The sequence below is a fragment of the Camellia sinensis genome, chromosome 4 (genome assembly GCF_055761805.1).
Source record: "Camellia sinensis isolate YWXY chromosome 4, ASM5576180v1, whole genome shotgun sequence".
NCBI classification, from domain to species: domain Eukaryota; kingdom Viridiplantae; phylum Streptophyta; class Magnoliopsida; order Ericales; family Theaceae; genus Camellia; species Camellia sinensis.
This window is the reverse complement of record NC_138964.1, coordinates 224,000,142-224,023,170: the sequence shown is the minus strand read 5'-3', so window position 1 is coordinate 224,023,170 and position 23,029 is coordinate 224,000,142. Positions and strand designations below refer to the sequence as shown.

The 23,029-nt window shown below is 37.0% G+C and overlaps 1 protein-coding gene across 1 annotated transcript; it reads right to left on the bottom strand.

Annotated features, from left to right (window-relative positions):
* Window positions 1-838: 838 nt before the first annotated feature.
* LOC114273798 (putative protein S-acyltransferase 7) lies at window positions 839-7,300 on the bottom strand. The gene is made up of 5 exons (XM_028215613.2): window positions 6,811-7,300; window positions 5,518-5,700; window positions 5,091-5,384; window positions 2,333-2,566; window positions 839-2,236 (listed from the first exon to the last, which is right to left on the bottom strand). The coding sequence occupies exons 1-5, from the start codon at window positions 6,898-6,900 to the stop codon at window positions 1,724-1,726; spliced, it is 1,314 nt and encodes a 437-aa protein (XP_028071414.2). The 5' UTR covers window positions 6,901-7,300; the 3' UTR covers window positions 839-1,723.
* Window positions 7,301-23,029: the final 15,729 nt, after the last annotated feature.

The following is a 23,029-nucleotide window of genomic DNA, read 5'->3' as shown; positions in this document are numbered from 1 at the left end:
AAAAAAATTACAACTTTCAACTTTAATAAAAGAAATTTTTTTTATGGTCCTTGATATTAAGATTTTATAAGATAAATGACATAAAATATTTTCATAATAGTTATGGTTCCTCAATATTTTAACAGAGAAAATCCGACTCAGAGAAATTGCGACCCCGATATAAAAAAATTTCTCTGATATGATCACAGAGAAATTTCGAAATTTCTTTTGTATGATCATAGAGAAATTTCATCGAAAGACCTTAATTAATAAAAAACAAACATTTTGGACCTCTCATACTATATAGAGTTGGAGATGAATGTTTCACTAATTTTTCCTTAATAAAATGACCACGTTTTATAATTATAATAGTACATCAAAAAGTCTAAGCGCACAGACAACCGAACACAGATTCAAACACAAAAACTGTGCATGGTGCCGACCGCTCAAAATTTATCAACTACAGTTGTTATGGTGTTGACCACAATTGTTATGGTATTTTCCAATTGTCCAAACGGTCATCTTACTATTCATCTAATGAAACAAATTCTATATTCAATTTCTGTGTGCGTAACATCGCTGCCACGTCCTTATCATTTCGTTTTGTTTTTGTGTAGATTTTGTGTTGGACCTTTGTTGAGACACCTCAAGACTCTCGGTTCCCTCAAAAGTTTACCCTATACTTTTTACTTATTAATCTCATTTGAATGTGTGAAACTTTTTATTCTTGATTTATATATATATATTACTGTTGCGACAGTATGGGTGCTTTAACTGTCATATTATTATTATTATTATTTTTGTTATTGTTGTTCTTACTAGGAATACAATAGGACTATTGAAGTTAAGAGGGTAGTAATTCTAGGATAAATAGCTAAATAAATGAATTAACATATACCAAAGAATTCCAAACCTCATAAATTTTAGGTAGCTATTGGACTCCAATTAACAGGGGGGAAAAAGGCCAGCACAAGTCTGCTCTTAAATAAGCACTTAACATTACCTCCCTCAAACATTATATTAATCACAAGTCCTTCCTAACATTCTCTTTCACCATTGTCTGCTCTTCAACCTTTCTCCAACCAGACACCCACTTTCACCCTAGTCCTTCTCAAGTTCTCAGGCTAAGCTCTCTGAGTGTCTGCTCTCAAGTAATTGTCCAGGCATCTCTGGCTCCTCTTGATCGCTCTGTTTTATACGCAATTCACCTTTGTCCATCTCTAATAAAGTTTTCCACTGCCAGGTACCTTGCTCTAAGTGAGCCAATAAAGATACAAGGAGCAGAGCAAGATAGCATACAGAGGTTGACCCAGGGTACAAGATTCATGGTCCTCACTGTGAGTATCTTCCTCCTTTTTAAAATCAACTTGTCCAAAGACTGAAATTTGAAACACAAGTATCAACCTTGACTATTGTAGGGATGTTCCCAAAAACAAGAAAAGAAAAAAGAAACAATAAATACAAAGAAAAATAAAGTAGGCTTCCTTGAGCCTAGTTCCACCCTGCTCGGTCTGAATTCTAGATTTTTTGACCTAGCAAAGGAAACTCTTAACAGAACAACCACACCGTTTCCTTCCCAGGCACAAATGGCCAAACCAACACTTGCAACACCACGTCAAAGCAAGTCCCAAAAAATGCGGAAAAGTAATGTGAAAGTTGAATCACTAAGCATCAGACCTCAAACAACCATCTTCAGACTCACCAAATAACTCTCTTCACCTAATAGATCACAGAATGGGTACAATTAGGGTCTAGAGGTTGTCAAGCTGCTACTACTGGTCCCACCTGTACGGTTCTGTTCCCCAACCCTAGATGCCAAAGCAAGAACTTCGGGTGACATTTCCCAGCTTCCGCTTTTCCTGCCCCAACTGGAGCGCCTTGGATGCATTCCAGCACGATCTCTCTCATCTACAGTAGTTCTTATTTCTGGAGAGATTTCACCCAGTCCACCATTCTTAATATTCAGGCCATCATTGCTACTAAGTTGTCCTTCGCAGTGATCTAACCCAGACCCCACATCTCCCCAAACCGCTTTCCTCCCTATTTCTATGTCCTCCACAGCTTTCCCCGTGTTTGGACTAACAAAACCTCCACCCAGTGATGGAGGTAACCCTGGTTCCCTCGACACCTTTGCCCTGAAATTATTTTTGGATGGTGGGACACTGGTGCAGAATATCTCCTTGAAGTTTTGCACCACTCCTTTGTGATAGGGGTTGGCTCGCCGATCGTATCGAAATCTGAAATTCTCATAAGTAGTCTGAAAAAACAAGTGCAAATGTTTCTTTTTAAAATTACAGCTATGAATATAGCAATTTAATTTTTTGTTTTTGTTTTTTAAGGACCATTAGCTTACCTGATTTGTACTTATGAGATACAAATGAAAGATGGTGAGGCCACCAACAAACCACACTGATATGAAGGTGTAAACTATTAGGGCAATAGAAGCAGGGGTCCTGATCATTGCTTTCCATATTGTTATCTCCTCTGAATCCATAATCCTCTTAATGTAAACCCAGCAAATGCTAAAAACATATATAGAAAGAAGAGTGGTAGAGAAGACAAACATGAAGAAGAATCGATAATTCCGCTGCACCAAGTGTCAAAGGTTCTGATTAGTTAAATATCTATGGAATCAGAAAGTTAATGGATCACTACAATCATACTGGTGAAGATGATAAGTGGGAAATCATTTAACCATAACAAAAACTTCCAAACCAAGTATTTTGAGCACCATTATAAGAATGTCACAGTAAAACATACACATCTACAAGCACAACTGAATATTTCTCAAATTAAGAAGCAAGAGAATCTCAGGGAGAAAAGAAAATAAAATAGAGATATATCCTATGAATTTAAAAATTTTCAACAAAAGAATTTGGCTTCAAGTTAGATCAAGCAAAATTCTGTTATGTCAGGCTTAGAATGGGTAATTGCAGTTGCAATATAGGTTTCTAGCAGTTACCTCAGTTTATTGTAAACCTACAACTATTTTCTTCTCTGGACAGCAAAAAACATATATTAAAGACAATTCAACCTAAATCCAGATATTCACAATGTTTCTAAAATAGAAACAAAGAGTGAAATTTTGCTTCATTTCAGCCAGAAATTTTTGGTTTTCACAGCAACTGACATGAATCATGTATGGAATCTCAAAAATTCAGGGTTTCAACCAACACAGAGTACTACTGATACTGAGGCATTATTCTCGTAATTGGAGTGCCGCCAGGGGCAATATGATGCAGGACAGATTCGAAATAGGCCTAAGTATGAGCAAAAACACAAATAACAGGGCTGTTTTGGGGGTTGTGAACAGTAAATATGAACAGTAGACGTGAACAGTGATTTGTAGGAAGTAGAGGAAGGGTTACAGAAGGATAAATCTAGATATCACACCTAGAAAACCCAAGGCATCACACCAATGGGCTCTTTAGCATCACACTAAAGAAAGATTGCATCAGCACAATCATAGAAGCATAAGCTTAATTTTCATTCATTCCATTCATAATTTGCCACAAGACTTACAATATAATTTATACTCACTTCATCTTGATTCTAAAACTTTCCAAATTAAATGACATGACTAACTTAGACTCCCTAGGACTCTTTAATGCATTAATCATGTGAAAGACTCTAGAAGACTCTCTGACCAACTAAATAACCCAAAGACCTTGACTAGAAATTTAAAGACATTTGACTTGAGAAACTCAAAAGACACTTTTAAATAAATCCCAAGTCTAGTTAATCTCCCAAGTAGGCCTCACATCATCTAGCATATGCCAAATTAAGGCTTGGGCCTTAGAACCGTTGGATCCACGCCTTTTATAGACTTTGGCTGCTGCCATTTTCCATCACAATATTACTAGGGACAAGCAAGGGAAACTTCTTTTGAACATTACACAATTAAAAAGGTTGGAGACTAATCTTCAGCAAAGGCAAAAGTTTCTGGCTTAAATATAGCCTATGAATACTTGGGAAAAGAAAAGGCAACAAAGGATTTAAATTAAACAGATGGATGAGAATATTAAAGTAGTCATTGAGGCAATAAAAGGCAAAACAAATAGTCCTAGGAGTACTGGTACAACTGGCCCTTTAAATTGTGTACTTGTATTGGAAAAATAGCACAGGAGGACCTTAAAATAGTTGGAGTTTTAACATACTTTGTATTCTTTGATTTCTGATAGTTTAAACCTATGTTATTCGAATCGTACGATTCGCGATTAGTGGATAATGGATAAGCACAGGTTGTGTGAATCGCAAATATCTATGAATCGTAGGTGAATTGGTCAATCGGTGAACCGAATCGGTGAATTGCTAAAATCGATATTTGGCTTTCCTTTTTGCTTTTTTATTGTTGGAAAAGGGTTCACACAAGTCTTGAGGATTACTATGCCATCTTTTGACTTTTCTAGGCTTACATAATTAAGTACTTGCATTTATCAAATGAATTTTTTGAAGGTATCAGGCGAGACTTTAGAAAAAAATTGAAAATTTTGATTTTTTAACCTTATAAAAAGTTAAAAAAAACATTTGTTGTTGAATTATTGTTATTTTGAAATTGAAAATTTGTCTTTGTTTGCTTTCTTTATTAAGAATGGTTGATAAGAAATAGTATCTAAAAGGGAAAATGTGAAGTGGTAAATATGGGAACTTCTTGCCTAGACCACATGATCGTTATTTAAAATAATATTTTCATTGATTTAACTCTAAATATTTCATATTTATTAGATAATCATATATTTAATATCTAAGTGTGTGAATATATTTTTCTATGTAATTTAAAAAAGATGACCGAATCTTTATGATTCACGATTTGATTTGATTTGATTCGATTCGATTCGATTCGCAATTCGGTATAATATCATTTCGATTCACGATTCAAATCCTGATTTGACAACTATGGTTTAAACTTTAAAGCAAAAAAGGGAAGGAAAAAAAAAAAAAAAAAAAGAGGAAAAAAACACACTTCACATGTGCCCAAGCTCCCCAAACCAATTATTCCAGCACAGAAGCAGCTTCATCATAAATAACATGACAGAAATAAGCACAACTATAGGACAGACAGTCAACTACCAATGCATAACAAAATAATTTAAAAAGAACACATTTCTTACCAACCCAATACACTGCCCAACCCAAGGGCAGTGGTGGTCAAATCGTTCGACACAATTGTTGCAGATTGAACAGTGTGAACAGCGGGGAGGTCTATATAGCATGCAGGTATCGCAATACTTAATCTTCACGGCAATCCCATTCACCAATACTTCCTTAATGCGAGGCAGGCGCAACTGTGGGGTTTGTCCACCACCATCTGCACTCCCATCATAGCCTTCTGGTTCTGGAGGGTGTGAATTACGAGGAATGATGCCGGGATCTCGTCCAGATGTTAGCAGGAGAAGAACTAAAATCTGAAAAGCCCAACATATTTACCAGCTTGAAGTTCAATGTTACATACACAAAATGTGAAAAGTAATTTTCTAAGAACTTGTGCAGACATGGTTGCATGCATGTGGGTGGCTGAGAAAGAGGGAGAAAACTCACGTAAATGGTGAAGACAACAGCCACAACCATAATTGATATTCCCAAGTGATGAGAGAAATCATCCATCAATTTTCTAGCAACAAAGATACAGAAAATTGTGACAGGAGCAACAATAAGAAATATGGTCAGCAGCATTGACCTTACATCTGGTCCAAATATAAACCGTCCTTGGAAGAAAAATATCTGCAACCACGAGTAAATAGATGATTAATACCCCAACAAAACCATTATATTGTCCATTCCATTTTCACAACATGCTACAAGCCTACAAGGGAAGGGAATGTACAAGATTCAACTTAGAATTATGACAAGAGTGTGTGACTCTTACTAATCACGATAGGAACATAGGGAAGGACAAAAATAGAAAGAAATAGGAAGTGCAGTATTCAATACAAGAGAAACACAGTAATAAAATTAAATCAACTAAAAAATAGTTCTCTAAACCTTTACAAAACACACACACACACACACAGAGACTGCATTGCCAAACTGGCATAATTGACATAAGGCATTAAGGCTGTGTTTGATTCATGGATAGAGATTTGGAAAAGGAAAAGGTAAAGGTAGTTGAAATGTGAATGAAATATATCTACATTTCACATGTTTTTTCTCTTTTCCTTTTCAAATCCCTACCCAAATCAATAAACCAAACACAACATAAGAAAATGAGAAGCACACAACATCAATCCAGCTGTTTAGAGAATGAAACCAAATTGTTTGCATTGTCTTCCCAACAAGTTCCACTAATACAGCCTGTCAACCTCAATATAATAGGAACTTGACATGTTTATTAATTTATCAAATGAATTTGTTTTACCACAGTGCAACTAAAATACAAAACACAATCCAATTGCAAGCTCACAGCCAAACCGATCAACACCCCCCATTCAGATACAGATAGATACAGAACCAATAATAGTAAAACATGTATGTAATCACAAAAATATAAAATTTCTTCAGTCGTAAAACCCCCATTCTGCAAAACCTACATTGTTTAATTGCATCCTAATGGGAAAAAAAATTACAAAGGAAAAACATAAAATTAAGATTCCAAAAAAAAAAAAAAAAAAAAAAAAAAAAAAAAAACTAGAGAGAGAGAGAGGGAGGGAGAGAATTTGCTGAACCAGATGTGTGATTTAACTATAAAACTTACCAAAATCACTTAGCAAGCAAAAAAAATATATATATATTGGCTTGTGACAATTAAACAGATATATTGGTAAAGTGAAAAAAAAGAAAAGAAAAAAGAGAGAGAATGAAACAAAACCCTAGAAAAAGTAAATAAAAACATACATTGCTGCCTTTCCAAGACTGGTAAATACGTAAATCATTAATGCGTCCGGAAATCGGATCTGAGTGCTTGGGAGGAGGAACCACATACATCTCTGTTCCTCTGTCTGTCTAATAATAAAAAGTCTCAAGTTTTCAACTTCAGATCTCAAAAACAACTTTAAAGAGCCGATACAAAGTAAAAGTACAGTATCCGATGGATGAGTTCAAATGTAGAGTTCTCAACTTTCCGGCAATTAAGTAAGACCAAAATGCGTCGTCAGATTCCGGCGGCCTGAACTCAACTGCTGGTGAGTGAGTGTGGATTATGCGGGCATGCTTTAGAGAGAGAGAGAAAGAGAAGACTAATGGCGAGGCTTTGCTGGGTGGACTTGTATATGTCACTTTTCCTTCTCATGGACAAAGAGATTCTTTTCTTTTTCTTTTTCTCTTTCTCGGTGGCCTTTACAGCTGACAAACCAGGTTAGAGCACCCACACCATATTCTTTTAAGGAAAATGCTAGAGGTCCCAAATTTTCTACCAAATAAATGACCAAATGTCTCACATGGGTGTGGGGCCCACAAAATTGCGGACCCCACACCCATGTGAGACATTTGGTCATTTGTTTGGTAGAAAATTTGGTGTTCCTAGCATTACTCTTCTTTTAATGTCTGTTTGTTTGGTGGGTCAGAGGAGGGATTGGAGTTAATAGTGAGGAAATATCTATAATATTATATTTGTTTTGAGAGACGAGAAGGGAATTTTGGCCCCGTTTGTTTTGGGTGAAAAAGAGGGTATTGAGATTGCTAATATCAAGGTATTAGTAATAGCCTTGTTTGTTTAGTGAGTTTTGGATTATGATGGGCCTCTCTAAAAGAATTTAGATAGATTTTCAAGACTTGGTATTAGAAAAATGGTTCGGTAGATTAGAAATTTTTATTTTATTTTATTTTTTATATGTTGGGTATTTTTTTTTAACATTAATGTTTAATTTTTTATATTTTTTGTTAAGTAAAAATTATTATTTTATTTGTTTTATTTTTTTCTGGAAATTTTTTATTTTATTTTTATTTTTTTAAAAATTTTTACATGTTGGCCATTTTTTTAAAAAATATTAATATTTAATGTTTTTATATTTTTTTATTTGTTTTATTATTTATATTTATTTTATATAAAAATAATTTAACAATCTCTACACAAATAACTATCATCAAAATAAACACAATTTTACTTAATCTCCTCACTATCAATTCCTTGACTATTAATCCTCTCACTATCAATCTCATCCATTCTATCTCTGCAAACAAACGAGGTCTAATTTTTTAGTTAAATTAAACCTATTTCATTATTTTAGCTACTTATCTTTTAGCATTTACTACATCAAACTCTTTATTCTAATTTATTCTTATTAAATATTGTTTTCTTATTATGTTTGTTAATCTTTTTTTTTTATTAAATTGATAAATTACCAACCAAATAATTTCTAAAAAAAGCAAAATAAATAAATAAATAAAAAATTGCCGTTGACTGGTTGATCGGCCGGACGTTTGGCCAAACTTCCGAGCGAACATCCGGTAACACACAAATAACGATGAACAGTGCCTCGTTTCAATAAACGAGTTACTGTAGCCATCGTAAATTTTGATGAATTTTAAATGAGTTTGCTAGAGTTAATTTTTTAAAATTTTTAACTAAAAAATAATTTTAAAAAACTAGATACAGATGCTCTTAGAAAGTGTACTGTGGATTTGCAACACCACATCAACCGGATGATGTGCGGCCTTAAATCAATTATGTTTCCTAAGAAAATTTAAAATGTAATTTAAAAATAAAATAAAATATATTTATATTTATATTTTATTTAATTTTATACACTTTTACTTTTTTTTTCTTTACAAATTTATTTTTTAAAATTTTCCAAACAAATATGGCACTAATCATGCCAGGTTATCAATTTTTTTTTTTTTTAACCACTCCGGACGGCGGACCATACATATTCAAAATATTTACTACTATCAATTTTAAAAACGTCTACAGTATTATTTTAATTCATAATTTTTAAAAACCCTCATATAATTTTGTATAAAAATTTTGTTCATATTTTTTTTCTAGTGCACCAATAATTAGTGAATACCTGTTTTGACAAATTTTTAGATAATAATCTTTTTTTTTGTAATGAAGACGTTTTAAGATAATTTTCCTTAGGTTTATGTCTTTAAATTTGTGATAACCATAGTAGAACTAATTACTATTTTACTAACTTTGTGGAGGCCGAATTTAATCAAGGAGGTAGAAAGGCTAACCAGGCCGGTTGGGATATTGGGCCGAAGACAAGTCAGCCCTACTTGGAAGTCCATGAAGCCGCATATACGAATTTGCCATACGAAAAGCCGAATGGGAGCCAACACACTCAACTGGAAGGCCGACTAGATAATTATATGTAAGGTCAAGAGTGGGTTCGACCTGCGGCCCAGGCGTAATATAAAAAGGAGGAACATTAGCCAAAAGAGAGGTATGTAAGAAAAGAACGATAACTTGTGATACAAGAAAAATTTGAGAGAATACTAATTTGCTTGTCGGAGTGCTAATTCCGGCACCCTCGACCGGAGCGTTCATTCCTCTTTTAGGTATCAACTAGAAGATCAAGAGCATCTGCTTGGATTATAAAGGGTATTGCCAAACCACGTCACTACAATTGGCACCGTCTGTTAGAATACTCAAATACGATCATGGCAGACGCAACAAACGATCTTATGTTCGTTGTTGACGATGATACACCGAGAGATGACGTTACACCAAGAACTATGCTTGGTCCGGAGAATATCATCGCCCGAAGGGCCTTGAACTTCGACCTAGTGGCCCAAACTTCGCCCTCAACCTCGATGCAAGAAACCATGCAGACGATCATAGATTAAGTAAAACGAAGTGAACAATATCTAGAAGATATAGCGGCTGATAACGAACGCCTACGAAAGGAGTTGGTCGTTGAGCTAGCCAAATTCCAACAAACTGCACCGTGTCACGACCGGGGACGGTCACCAGAGAAGAAGAAGGATGATCGATGGCGTCAGCACTGGAAACGCGATAGTAACAGTGCCTCTTTCGACTCGTCATCTCAAGAACCCAAGAAAATAGGGCGAGTCGATGTGTCCAGCTCATCTGAGGAAAGCCCGTATGTATGACACCAGTGAGAAAAAAGAGATGATGGTTCGGAGGATAAAGATAAACACGATCCTTTTGTATAACGCATTGCTAGGGCTGCCTTGCCTAAAAAGTTTAAAGCACCAACTTTCACTTTGTATAACGGTAAATCAGACCCTATGGATCACATTCGTCATTACAAAAAAGTGATGACGTTGCATGCTGATGATGATGCACTCATGTGCCGAATGTTTCTGAGCAGCCTGGGACCACTGGCTGTTAGGTGGTATTATAAACTGGAGCTGGCCTTAGTGAAAAGTTTTCATCAGCTTCAAAAACCCTTCAGGACAAGATTCATCACTAACGAGGTCCAACTAAAGCAAGCCGACTCTTTCTGGGCAAAGCAAATTAAGCCAAGAAAGACCCTCCAAAAGTATTCGGTGCTACTAGGAATGTTTCAACTTGGTGGACGATGCCTGTAATGACTTCATGGCCATCACCGCCTTTAAAATAGGATTACACCCAGATAGCCCAAGGGTAAGTGGGTTGAAGAGCTGCCTAGTGTGTTGAGGGCTCACCGCACCACTCCGAGGCATGGAGAAACGCCATTCGCCTTGTGCTTCGGGACAGAAGCCATCATCCCTCTTGAAATCGGCCTATCCACCTTGAAATCAAAGGCTTTTGATACCGGGTGCAATGACATGATGTTGTCTTGAAGCTGAATCTGCTTGAGGAGCGCCGAGATCGGGCTCTCGTAGGCATGGCACGATATCAACAACAGCTCGCCAAGTCATATAATCAGCGTGTGCAGCTACGCCGTTATGCCCCCAGAGAATTGGTCCTCAAGAAAGTGTTTCTTGCAACGAAAAATCCGGTAGACGGAAAATTAAGCTCCAATTGGGACGGCCCCTGTAGACACCCCATTTTTGGCGGCCCTTACGACTTGGACACCATTGCATGCACACCCGATGATGAGTTTATATGCTTGTCAAGTGCTCGAAGTCCTCAGCAAAATGCCACAACTTTGAGCCTTCTAAATCCTGCACCTCTGTTGCTTTGTTTTGGACCAAACCCTGTGTTCTTCAAGCCTGCAGCTTCTGGTGGCCTACCGACCACCTTATTAGGCTGCCAACCATCACTTTTGGGCTGACGGCCACTAATGTGGCTTGCCGGCCACCATTGATGGCCGGCCGGCTACTAGTTTCTTTTGCAGATATTAAGTGACAGCTTTGCTAGCTGTTTGCATAGATGCATGCATCTGCACCCATGTGTAGGGCTAGATATCCTTGTAGGGAATTCATGTTTTCTATATATAGGAGACCTTTCTCTCATGTTTTAAGGTTAGAAAAATTTCCCTCTCTCTCTACAATTTTCTCTCTCTCTAGCAAATTTATGTACTTTTGCCTACAAATTCCTAACCTTTGCCTATACACCATTAACCAAACCTTCTCATCTTTGAGCTGAGGTATTTTTTAGCTTCATTTGAGCTCTTGAAGGGTGTGTTGTCCTGGTTTTGTTGCTTGAATTGCTTATTCTCTTCAAGAGGTATAAGGCTTTGCCTATTTGCTTGTTTTTTCTACTATTATTCTTGCTATTTTTCAACTGATTTTGAGCTGTAAAACTTCTGTATTTTTGGGCTGAAACTTGGGTTCTAAGGCCATTAAAGGTTAAGGGATGCTCTACCCTTCTTTGTACCTTATTTTGGAGGTCTTTCCCCTTGTGTTTTCCACCCTTTTACTATATTTTTCTAAGCTTTTAAAAACTGGTTTTTAAAGCTTTTTTAGTGACCAAAATCATGTTTTGAAGTCCAAATTTGGAGGGGTTAGCCTCCCCTTCTTGTGTCTTGCTTACTAGCTTAATTTATGCCAAGTTTTAACATATTAATCTAGCTATTTTCAGCTCAATTCCAGCATGTTTTAGGACTTATTTTTAGACTATTTTAGCACTGTTTTGGGTTGTTGGTCATTTGAGCTTTGTTTTGCATGCTTGTAGTGTAATTGTCCTTATTATTTTGGTGTTCTAGGCCTTAGACACCCTCTCATTTGATTTGATGGCATTTATTTATGCTTTTCTCACTCATTTTCAGCATTAATAATCTCTGCAACTTCCCTCATTTCTTGGCTTTTGTTGTGCTTTGAGAATTGCTTCAAGCCTCTAATTCTTTTAAGCATGAGATTGAGGTTGTCATGCTTAATAGTTTAATCCCTTTTAAGGGTTCATTACCAACGGTATGATATCTCTTTCATACCTAAAACAACTCTTAGTTTGAGCCCTCTTTCCATTAGAGGACTTAAATTCACCCTTTGGACTCAATTGATTAAAGAATGGTTTGTAACCTAAAATGGGGTAATAAAATTGAGGCTGAAATGGTGAAAGATAATAATTTGGTTGCGTTCAATCGGATGTTAATGGAACACATAGAACTTAGACCATTTCATACTTGTTAGTGATGAAATAACTCAAGTTTCCAAGGTTACCACTTCTCTTGATCTTTCATGATAGGGAGGTGGTTTTGAGAGTCTCATTTTCATTACATTTATTGAACTTGCACACTTGGTTTCATAAGCCATTATGCAATGAAATTGCATCCATTGATGATTTGTGAACCAAACTTGTTATTCCTTTGATTTATTCTTGAAAATGAGGGGTAAGTTGTGCAAACAAACCCTTGAAATACCCTGTATATGCTCTGTTTGTCCTCTATTACAGTAAGGAAAACTGCGTAACAATGGCCGACAGGCCACTTTCCATGGCCGGCAGACCACTATTGATGGCCGGCCGGCCATCACTGGTGGCTGGCAACCTTCATCACTGGCCAGTCGGCCACTAATACAAAATTCAACAATGTGTTCTTTAGGCCATGCAGAGCTGTTCTGGAAATGGGCAACAATATCTATTGTGCAACACAGGCTCTCTGGAAGCAAAATAATGGCTTTTCAGGTAGAAACCGAGCACGCGCATGATCATTCCTTGCATTCCGAGCTTGTTTTAGTTTAAAAAATTTATCTTAGCTATCCGTTGTAATTAATTAGTTGTAACTAATTAATTTTGATATGTGTTGTAACTAATTAGTTAGTTAATTAGTTATTCAATTTCGTTTTGTAATTTGCTAGTTAACTAGAATAGTTAGTTGATTTATTATGTTGTAATAATTAGTTAAATAGTTTAGTTAATTTTATTTGATTTTTTAATAATTAGCTTAGTTTTAATTAGTTAGTTAATTAGCTTAGTTTATTCGGACTCTCCTTCGTGAGAGCGCAATGTTGTAATAATATGTATGTCTTCCAACCCCACATCTTTCTCCCTTTTATTTACTAGCTTTCAATGGTTAGTTTAGGGACATCACGTTTTGTTTAGCATTCCCCATATTTGCATATATTTGTTTTGTATGCACCAAGGCACGTCACATCATTCTAACTTGCATTGTTAGTTTAGAAACTTCTTTGAATACGTGCTTAGACCGCATGCTATTTAATTGATTCATATGCCATATTAGTAGCCGAGCTTTTCAGTTGCATTTTTGCATGCGTTGCATTAGTCATATTGCATTGTTAGGAATTATACATTTTTCTAACTCTTTTGTTTGTTTTGGCTTGGAGTACTAGGTAAGCCTTTACTCGCTTTAGCATATTGCATGTGTGTGATTGTTGCCAAGTTCAACACGCTTGCCATGAGGCTAATTTCTTAAATGATAAACTGCTTGAATGGTTGCAAATTAAGGCTATTTGCTTAAATTGGAATAATTTGACCAATGTTCATATGAGATCACTTTTTCAAGTGGTACATATTTCGAAACAATTTTCAAAACAAAAATGAATCGAAATGTTGCAATTCTTGCAAATTTAGTCTATACTTGTGTGCGCATCACATAGTAATGCTAGCCTAATAAACTAGAACAAGAGCATATAATGTTGATAAAAATCATATCATGATTAGTAGAGGCCGATCTTTGATTAGGTGAGCGGGGGTGCTCGATTCATGACCTTCCCCTCTCATACCTAAGTTCCCGAGCCGAGACAATCTTGGTGATAATGGACACATGGGCTTTGGTACAAGTCATGGGTTTCCTAAATTTCCCTAAAATAAAAAATATTTAGGTGGCGACTCTGTATCTAACAAAGCAGTCCATTTTTAACAATTTGATTCAAAATCGATTTTCCAAAATATTTGTCGAATTTGGACTTTTTGGTGATTATCAATATCACATTGCACTTGTGAGATTAGATTCAGAACCGCAGAAGTCCGAACTATAGGGCTTATTTCAAACTTCTAAAAGAGGAGGCGCGAAAAAGAAAAGCTACAGTTTCTGACAACTCTGCTGGGGAATTAGAGAACCTGACTTGAATTTCATGATATGAATTTTATCTACACTTATATGTTCTTTGCATTTGCATTGGTGCGCCTAAGTCACTATGTTTACTATCTGCTATTCCTGGACAGTTTGCCGAAGGCTTGCCTAAAAGCTTACCGAAAGGCTGATCGGTCGCGGGCTCTACTATAATGGGAACACAACCCTTGGATCTGAACTACCGATGTACCGTTTGATCCTCCTTTCAGTTCTCGGTGTTAGGTGTGAGAGGTATATTAGGTAGTTTTGCTGAGGTACCCTTTTGACCATTTGGCCTAGTTACATATCGAAAGCCATAGAGACTGTTCCAAACTAGAATAGGGTGCTTACCCGAATGCAGGATTGCGTGAAACTGCATTATTTGAAGAGTGTTCGTGACGAAACTAAGACAGGGTAACCCTACCCCCTCATAGGGGTGTTTTGGCTCTCACTTAACTGGTATGTGCTTTACAGTGAAACTGTACAGGAACGTTCGTATCAGTTGCAAGTTGGGTATCAGTTTTGGAGGCAGAATTCAGTGTTGAGTGCAGTCCTACAGCTTTGATTACATCTATGTGTTGTTAGCATCTAAGTTGAGGTGTTGTGCGGTTTCTGATTACTGCTTTCTTTTTGCTTTATTTCTTTTTGCTAGGTAGTATAACACCATAGCTTCGGACAATTCGAATATCCCCTAAGCACTCTAGACCCGTGTCAGAAGGCTTTACAGAGCCGAAGATCTTGTTAGGGGAGTGCCAGTGTTTACTTTGCTCCCCTCGATTACTAAATGGAGGAGAGTAAGGCAGAGTTCACTGGTTCAATTTCTACAGTAGTCACCCCCTACTTCACTTGTATCTAGTCAGGCTCAATCTTCTACATTTAGTCCAGTACGAGATCACTAACCCATTCTGATGGCCAGTATCCCCCAGTCAGCATAGAGGACTTGATTCACCACCTTCAACAAACAGTTGAAACCATGAAACAAGACACTGCTCGTCAGGCCGAGGTCACAGCATGTCAGGCAGAGGTAATAAATAGGTTGCAACAACAACAGCCACAACTACAGCCGGCAGCAACATCTGCATCTCATACACCTCCTATAGGTATCCCAGCAACCGGTGCCACTACCCATGTTGAGAATCAGGGCAATCCGGCAGAGCCGATCCCACCACAAGCCTCCAAAGCGCCTGTGTATCAGACTGAGGCTCCATTTGAGTTTGAGGTTGACCCGACTGTGCTTAAAGTCAACGAGCTGGAGAAGCTCCTTAAAAGAAGGCAGGGTGTGAATTCTATTCCCGACATAGAAGATAGATATATCGACTCTGCAGTGACATTGCCAGACTTGTTCAAAATGCCGCATATCGATAGATTCGATGGCTCTAGAGATCCCATGGTTCATCTTCGGCTGTTTTCAAACATTCTATGGCCGACAGACCTAACCAGATTATAAAAGCTCTCACTTTTTGGCCGGACAATGTCAGGAATAGCGGCTATATAATATGCCAAGCTAGAAGATTTTGTGAAGCAGAGTTTGGAGGAAATGGTTGAGGCCTTTGTTGCACAGTACTCATACAACACACAAATCGAGGTCATAACTCGTGATCTCGAAGCAATGCGCCAGGAGCCAAATGAGGGCTTTTCAAATTTCGTGACAAGGTGGAGGGCCAAGGCTTCAATGATGACCACACGACCTTAAGAGAAAGACCGGATAAAGATAGTAGTCTGCAATCTGCACGGGAAATTGCGCAGAAAATGATTGTCCTACTTTTGTTCACATTCACTGAGCTCTACGAGATGGGCGTTCGGATTGAAGACGCCATAAAACAAGGGCTGATTACTGATAAGAAAGAGCAGACCAAGTGGCCTTTTTTGCGCAGTTCCAATGCAACCACCAGTGGTAGCATAGCTGCACGGCAGTCTGATATGAGTGTTGCCACCACCACAACCAAGACCGCCAATCCCTTTGCCAGAACAACTCCACAAACTTTAAATGACCCTGCCCGATCCCAAAGGACCTTCACCCCACTCTACATGCCTTTATCTCAAGCCATGAAGTGTTGATTAAAAAATGGCACCTCAAGCCATTAGAGCCTCGCCTACTACCTGATCCTCTTCCGCCGAAACATAACCCAGCCAAGTACTGTGCATTTCACCAGCAGCACGGTCAAGACACCGACCAATGTTTCAGGTTGTGTCATGAGATTCAAGGCCTCATTGACAATAAGGTGATTGCACTTCCCCAGAAACTAAATGTAATCACCAACCCTCTCCCGGTCCATAATCAAGTTCCCCCACCTCACAATCTAAACTTAATCCATATATTGGCCCTCCCCTACGACCCCAACATATATACTACCCCTTCTCACCTACCCAGATCGACAGTATTCATTCTTGAAAGCACAGATTTGTGCATGATGGACACGTCTACATTGCAACCTAAACTTGTGGTGGTGACAATTGGTGTAGAAAGGAGGCTGGCCATAGAGGAGAGTACGAGTCCGTTACTTGAGTACTCTGAGGACTTGTCTGAGGGAAAGTATGATTTGAGCTACTACATTGTGTCGATTGGTCAAGTCAAACCGAAAGTGTTATTGCCAACTGTAGTGGAGGTCAATGTGGTTAGGGAGGATGGCCCAAGCCAAGGTTTAGATGATCTAGTGGAGCTAGAGGAGGACTTAGACAACCTGTAATTCTTTGACGAACAAGATCAAGAGGATGTGCATTGGTTCGATTTGAATGGATTAGCGGACAACTTAGTGTAGTTGAGCGATGAATCAGATAAAGAGGAAGGAACTGAAACAAAATCGGAAGAAAAGGGAACAAGAATCACTGCAGTGGCTGGAATGGCCGATGAAAAGGGGAAACTGTCGGAGAACACCGGCAAGAAAATTTCAGCTCAGGAACTGGACACTGTGAGTATTGTGGATAAAGAACAGGAAGCTGCACTGAAGCAGTTTACACAAGAGAGAATTGAAGAAAACCAAGAAGCTTTAATGGCCCAACACCCTGCGGGGGATGCTTGTGATGTAAGAGTAATCCAAACGCAGTCAGACTACTATTTGTCGGCTGCCAGAGGTGTATGATGAGAGGATGATGATCTACTTCTGGCTCACACCGACGAGGACTGAGGTGAATGCCTCCCAGATAACATGTGGTACGTTGAAGAGATAGACCACATGACAAGAAGTGGGCGGTATTTCAAGCCACCGCACTTAGATCAAGCTGAGGCCTCTGGGAAAGATAGAGAGGTTGAAAAACAAAAAGAGAAGCAATTGGAGGAAGAGGCGGTGTTGAAACAACTGAAGAAAATCCAAGCCGACATCTCCATCTGGGGTCTTCTTATGGCCTCCCGGGTGCATCGACAAATTGTATTATCAGCAATGAACAAAACCAAATTGTCTATTGACACAACCCCTGAACAGCTTATGGGACTGGTTTTCCCAGGTGGTGCCGGGCCAACCCTAACCTTTTCTGATAAAGAACTGCCGCCAGAAGGCTCAGCTCACAACAAACCCTTATACATATCTGTTGAGTGTAGAGAAAAATGAGTGCCGGTAGTGTTGGCCGACATAGGTTCAGCTATCAACGTCTATCCTTCTCGTACAGCTTATGCCATTGGCCTTAAATCGACAGACTTCGTGCTCATTGCCCAAGTAATTCGGGCATATGATAATACAAGCAGGGAGGTTATGAGCATGGTATAAATCAGAGTTTAGGTGGGCCCAGCTCAGCAAGATGTCGAGTTCCATGTCCTGGATGTCCTGGCCACCTTCAACTTACTACTAGGGAGACCTTGGTTGCATCTGGTGAAAGCAGTCTCATTTACTCTCCACCAAATGTTAAAATACCCTCACCGGAAAGGGATGGCGATTATTTTCGGGAATTCATCCATCTATCCCCCACCAGAGATAACTACACCGGTACTGGAGATCGTTCATGGCGAGAAGGATGTTTTCCTCTCAGGGTTTACTCTAACTGAGGCCAGAGTAGTGCAGACCATCTTGGCAGCAGATAAGGGCATGTATGTTAGCGCCCAGTCTGTTTATTTCATGAACAAACTGTAGTATGTGCCACGAATGAGACTTGGAAGAAATGGCCGGAAAGGCGTCACAGCATTGGCCGATGTGCTGCATAATCCGTATACCTTTGGTCTGGGATAGGGGTGTAATTTTGGCCCTGGGCCCGCGGGCGGCCCAAAGCCCACCCGCGGCCCGAGGTGGGCCCGCGGGCGGCCCAAAGCCCACCCGCGGCCCGAGGTGGGCCCGACCCGTTAAAGCCCGAGCCTAAGCCCAGCCCGAGGCCTTAGGCTAGGGCCTGAGCCATCGCTTTAAAGCCCGGCCCATCGGCCAGCTCAAGGCATGCCTAAAACCCCGACCCACCTGAGGCCCAGTGTTATTTTTAATGGAAAATAATAAAATTTTGGTGGAAAAAATAAAAAAAAAATTTAAATTGTATAGGCCTGCTCGAGCCTGAGCCTGGGCCCAAGCCCAGGGGGCCAACCCACTGGCCCATCCAAAGCCCGAATACCCCCAGGCCTAGTTTTTTGGCCCGTGGACCGGCTCGACTAGGCCTAATTTTTTGTGGAAGCCTGCAAAGCCCGACATGGGCCCAGCTTGAGCCCGGATGGGCCGGGCCGGGCCGGGCCAAAATTACACCTTTAGTCTGGGATATGTACCCACCAAAGAGGATTGGGTCAGGAAAAAGAAAAAGATGGCAGGCAGAGCTAGAGCCAAGCAGATTGGAAAACACTATGAGCTCGTTCACAGGCCGATCTAGGGAACGCTGAATGGTCACTTTGTTCGGAAAGATAAAGACTTCCCCTTTTGTAGCTTTCCTAAGCCTTGGATGAATTCTGCGAAACAGCGTGTCCTCGGCTTCGAAATCTTCTTCGACCTTCCGTTGCAAGATAGTGATACCGAGGAAAAGGCTGAACCAATTACTGAAGTTAAGCAGAGCATGGAAAGTGACTTGGAAAACAACGAGCTTAGAGTAAGGGCAGCACTGGCATGTCTCCTTACAGATCCTCCGGTTGACTCAGAGAGCTTGTGTGATACCCCAAAATATTTTTTTAAATAGTCAGTGCATAAATTAATTGAGTAATATTTGGATTGGAGTGTTGTGAAAAGTTATGTGCAAAAATGGTTCAATTTTGTAATAATTTTTTTTTTATAAAAAAAATATAATTTTCGATCTCAGAAATTATGAAAATTTTTATTATGTTGTTCTTCAAAGAGTCTAGCATGTTGGGCAAAAATTTCAAAATTTAATGGTAAGTATTTATTTTATAAGAATTTGCAGATTGATTAGTGTTCAGTTTAATTTATAGCAGAATTTGAAATTTGAGTTTTACGTGTTTGGACCATGATTTGAGATAAATTTGTTGGGTCTATTTTGCTATATAATTAGACCTGAGACCCATGATTTAGATTTAATTTAATTTGAGTTTGTTTAATGATTCATGTTTAACTGTTTGGTCCTTTTTAATTATGTGATTGGTAGTAACCACCTTGGGAGTTGTTATTGTGACACCTTAAATATTTAGTTAATACTACAACCAATAATAATAATAGTGCGCGTATTAGTAAAACAAATAATTAATTTTCTGTTAGTATGCGATAAAGTATAATTTATTTAGGGATTATTATTTAGGGCCAAATTAAAGTTAAAGATAGTAAATAAATAAATATAAAAATAATAATAAATAATAATAATAATAATAATAATAATAATAATAATAAAATACAAGTAGTTATCTAAACCAATCTCTGAATTAATTAAGCCAGAGATATGGCATCTGTAGTTAAGACACCTGTAGAGAATATATATGATTTGGATTTACTCATTATTATGAGATATGGGCCTTGTGTCTATATAAAGACAACCAAGGCAGCAGATGGAAGGTACCAAAAGAAACGAAGGAAAATTTTGAAAATTTTTGAAAGATATAGCGTAGAAGAGGGTGCCGAGAAGATAGGAAAAATATGAAGGAAATAGTAAGACTCAATAGTTATATTATATTTTGAGTCACCATAATATATTTTACATATGTTTTGACTTACCACAATTTATTTTATACAAGATATGTTTTATAAATTATTATAGATTATATTAATATTTCAATTACGTGTATTAATTTCTGAACTCTATTTGTTAAAATGAAACCCATAGATATGTTTGTTTAAATTTTAAAGAATATTTGACTATGACCTTATAAACAATTATGTTTTGTAAGTACCACTATGGGAGTCCCATGCCTTGGGAGACTTCAATAACCATTGGCCTCTGTGTGGCCACTTTGTGGTCTTTTGTTTGTCATGGATCCATTGACTTCTATTCTGATTGTCACTTCTGTGACCTTTGTTCTGTTCTTTACCGTGGTTAAGGTTATTTATTTACATAATTTCCATATTTCAGTTTCTGTCACTTAAATGATTTATTTACCAAATTGAGTTATGTAAATGTTTTGACTTAACTAACTATCCATGGTTATTTTGTATTCCCTATACTCTTGGCATAATATTTCTCACCCTGCTGTGTGCTTATAGCTGCTACCATTTCAGGTGACGAGATGTAGGAGAAACCCATAACTTCATTTAATGGAACCCGCACGAGGATTGATGTTGAACCACTATTTTGTCTTTCTTTTCTTTTTTTATATTATATTTTTGCTCCCTTTTGTTTCTACTCGGGGCCGGTCACTGAATAATAAAATAATAAAAGCCCTATAGATGTATTTTTTCTTATTAAAATAGTAAAATGGAATAATTTCCTGTTTAATTATTTTTATTTCCAATTGCGCAGTTTAATTTGCTACGAATAGAATAAATTAGTAAGTTGCGATTCCAATCCTAAGCCCTACGGTTGGGTTGTGACAATTATTTATTATATAGGATTATAATAAATATTTGATAGTTGATTTTATGGTGTGTACCATATGGTGAAAATTATATATTTTTATAGGGAATAAAATGGGTGTATATTTCATAGTGAGCAAAAGATTATATTTTGTGGTGTGCAAAAATGTTACATTTTGTGGTGAGAAAAATTATATCATTTTATAATTTATATTATAAAATTTTGAGATATTATTACAAAAAAAAAATTATATATATTTTTTGGGAAACCAAACATTGGGAAGCCAAAACCCACATAGAGTTGTCGCCCCCATGTCTCTCTCTCCCTTCCCCCCTTCTTTTGCTTTTATTTTTGGTTGAGCAGAGAGCCCAACACACACACACACACACTCTCTCTCTCTCTTTTCTTCTTCTTTTTTTCCCTTCTATTGTTCAATCTTTGAGTTTTAAATGAGAGTCTTTAGAGAGAGATTTTACCAAAGTGTTGTAAATGAAAGTTGGAGAGCTCATTGTGATCATCGCAATGGTGGTCTCAGATTCATGGTTGGGCAATGTTTAAATTTTCGAATTTGCTTTTCTTCATATTTAAGGTATGGACTTTCTTCATATTATTACTTTAAAACTATGTTAGGGTTATTTCATAAAATAAATTATTATAGAAGGCATTGCATATATATATATATTTCTCAAATTTTTGTTTGGTAAATTTTTTAAAGAAAATTATGTTGAAATGTTAAGAATATTGGTATTTGAACTTGATTTGGAAAATCATCTTGGGTTGATAATTTTTTTGTTAAAAATCTAAAATTTAATTTTAATAATTGTATGGATTGTATCTACATCATATTATGATTAGATAATTTATTTTGAGAAATATAAAGCTGAAACTTTTTTCATCTTTGATTTTGGAATTTATTTTTGAGAAAAATAAATTGATATGGGTGATTATTGTGTAAATTGTTAAGTTGGAATTATAGAGTTGTTTTGGAATTAAAAACTCTAAAAGTGTTATATTCATAATATTTTAATGAATGGTGATATATATTGATGATTAGATTTTGTTCATTTATGTGAAAATGAAAAGATGGGATGTGGACTTTCGAACTCCTAACCTCAAAAGGTTTACTCTTGGACTATTTCAAAATTTTTGATGTGAATATCATGTGATTAATTAATTTTAGAAAAAATTGTGAAAATTGTTATTTGAAGAGAAATTAGGAAAGATTGGCTATTTGAATAGCTTGACATGAAATGTGATTATATTTGAAAGATGAGTTGGGTTAAGTTATGTTTGGTATTATTTCTTTTAGAAAAATGTGAAGATAATAAAATTACTAATTTAGTGGATTAAATTAGTTTGGTTAAAAGTGTGTTATTGAGATTATACCATAACTTTTAATATAGTAGGATGAAAATATTAATAATTCATAAGTATGAGATTTTAGAGAAAATAAGTGAGATGAAGTTGTTGGGGTGTGAAACAAAGTTGAACTAAGATTATTAGTTAAGTTGATCTGATTTAGTATTGGGCTCCTAGTTTTACTAGTTGAGTAATGTTATAATAATAATTTCGTCATTCAAAATTTTTATAAGATATTTGAATGGTTTTGGTGGTCTTTGACAAGAAAAGAAAATAATGTGATTTTAGCTCGTTTGGAGCAAATGGATGAATTGGTTAAAATAGGAATGAGTTATCAAAACTTTTTATTATTTATTTATTTTCCTTGGTTTAAATTGATAGGGTTGATGTTGATAATTGGAAAGTGAACACAGTGTTATATTTTATAATTATAGTCAATAGAAGATTTTGATAAAATTGATTAAGTGTTGGAATATTCACTTATGCTTATGAGAATTATGATTGAACTCGAAGGTCCCAAGATTCTACTTGCATAAAAAAAATAGAAATTTGATTCTATTTAA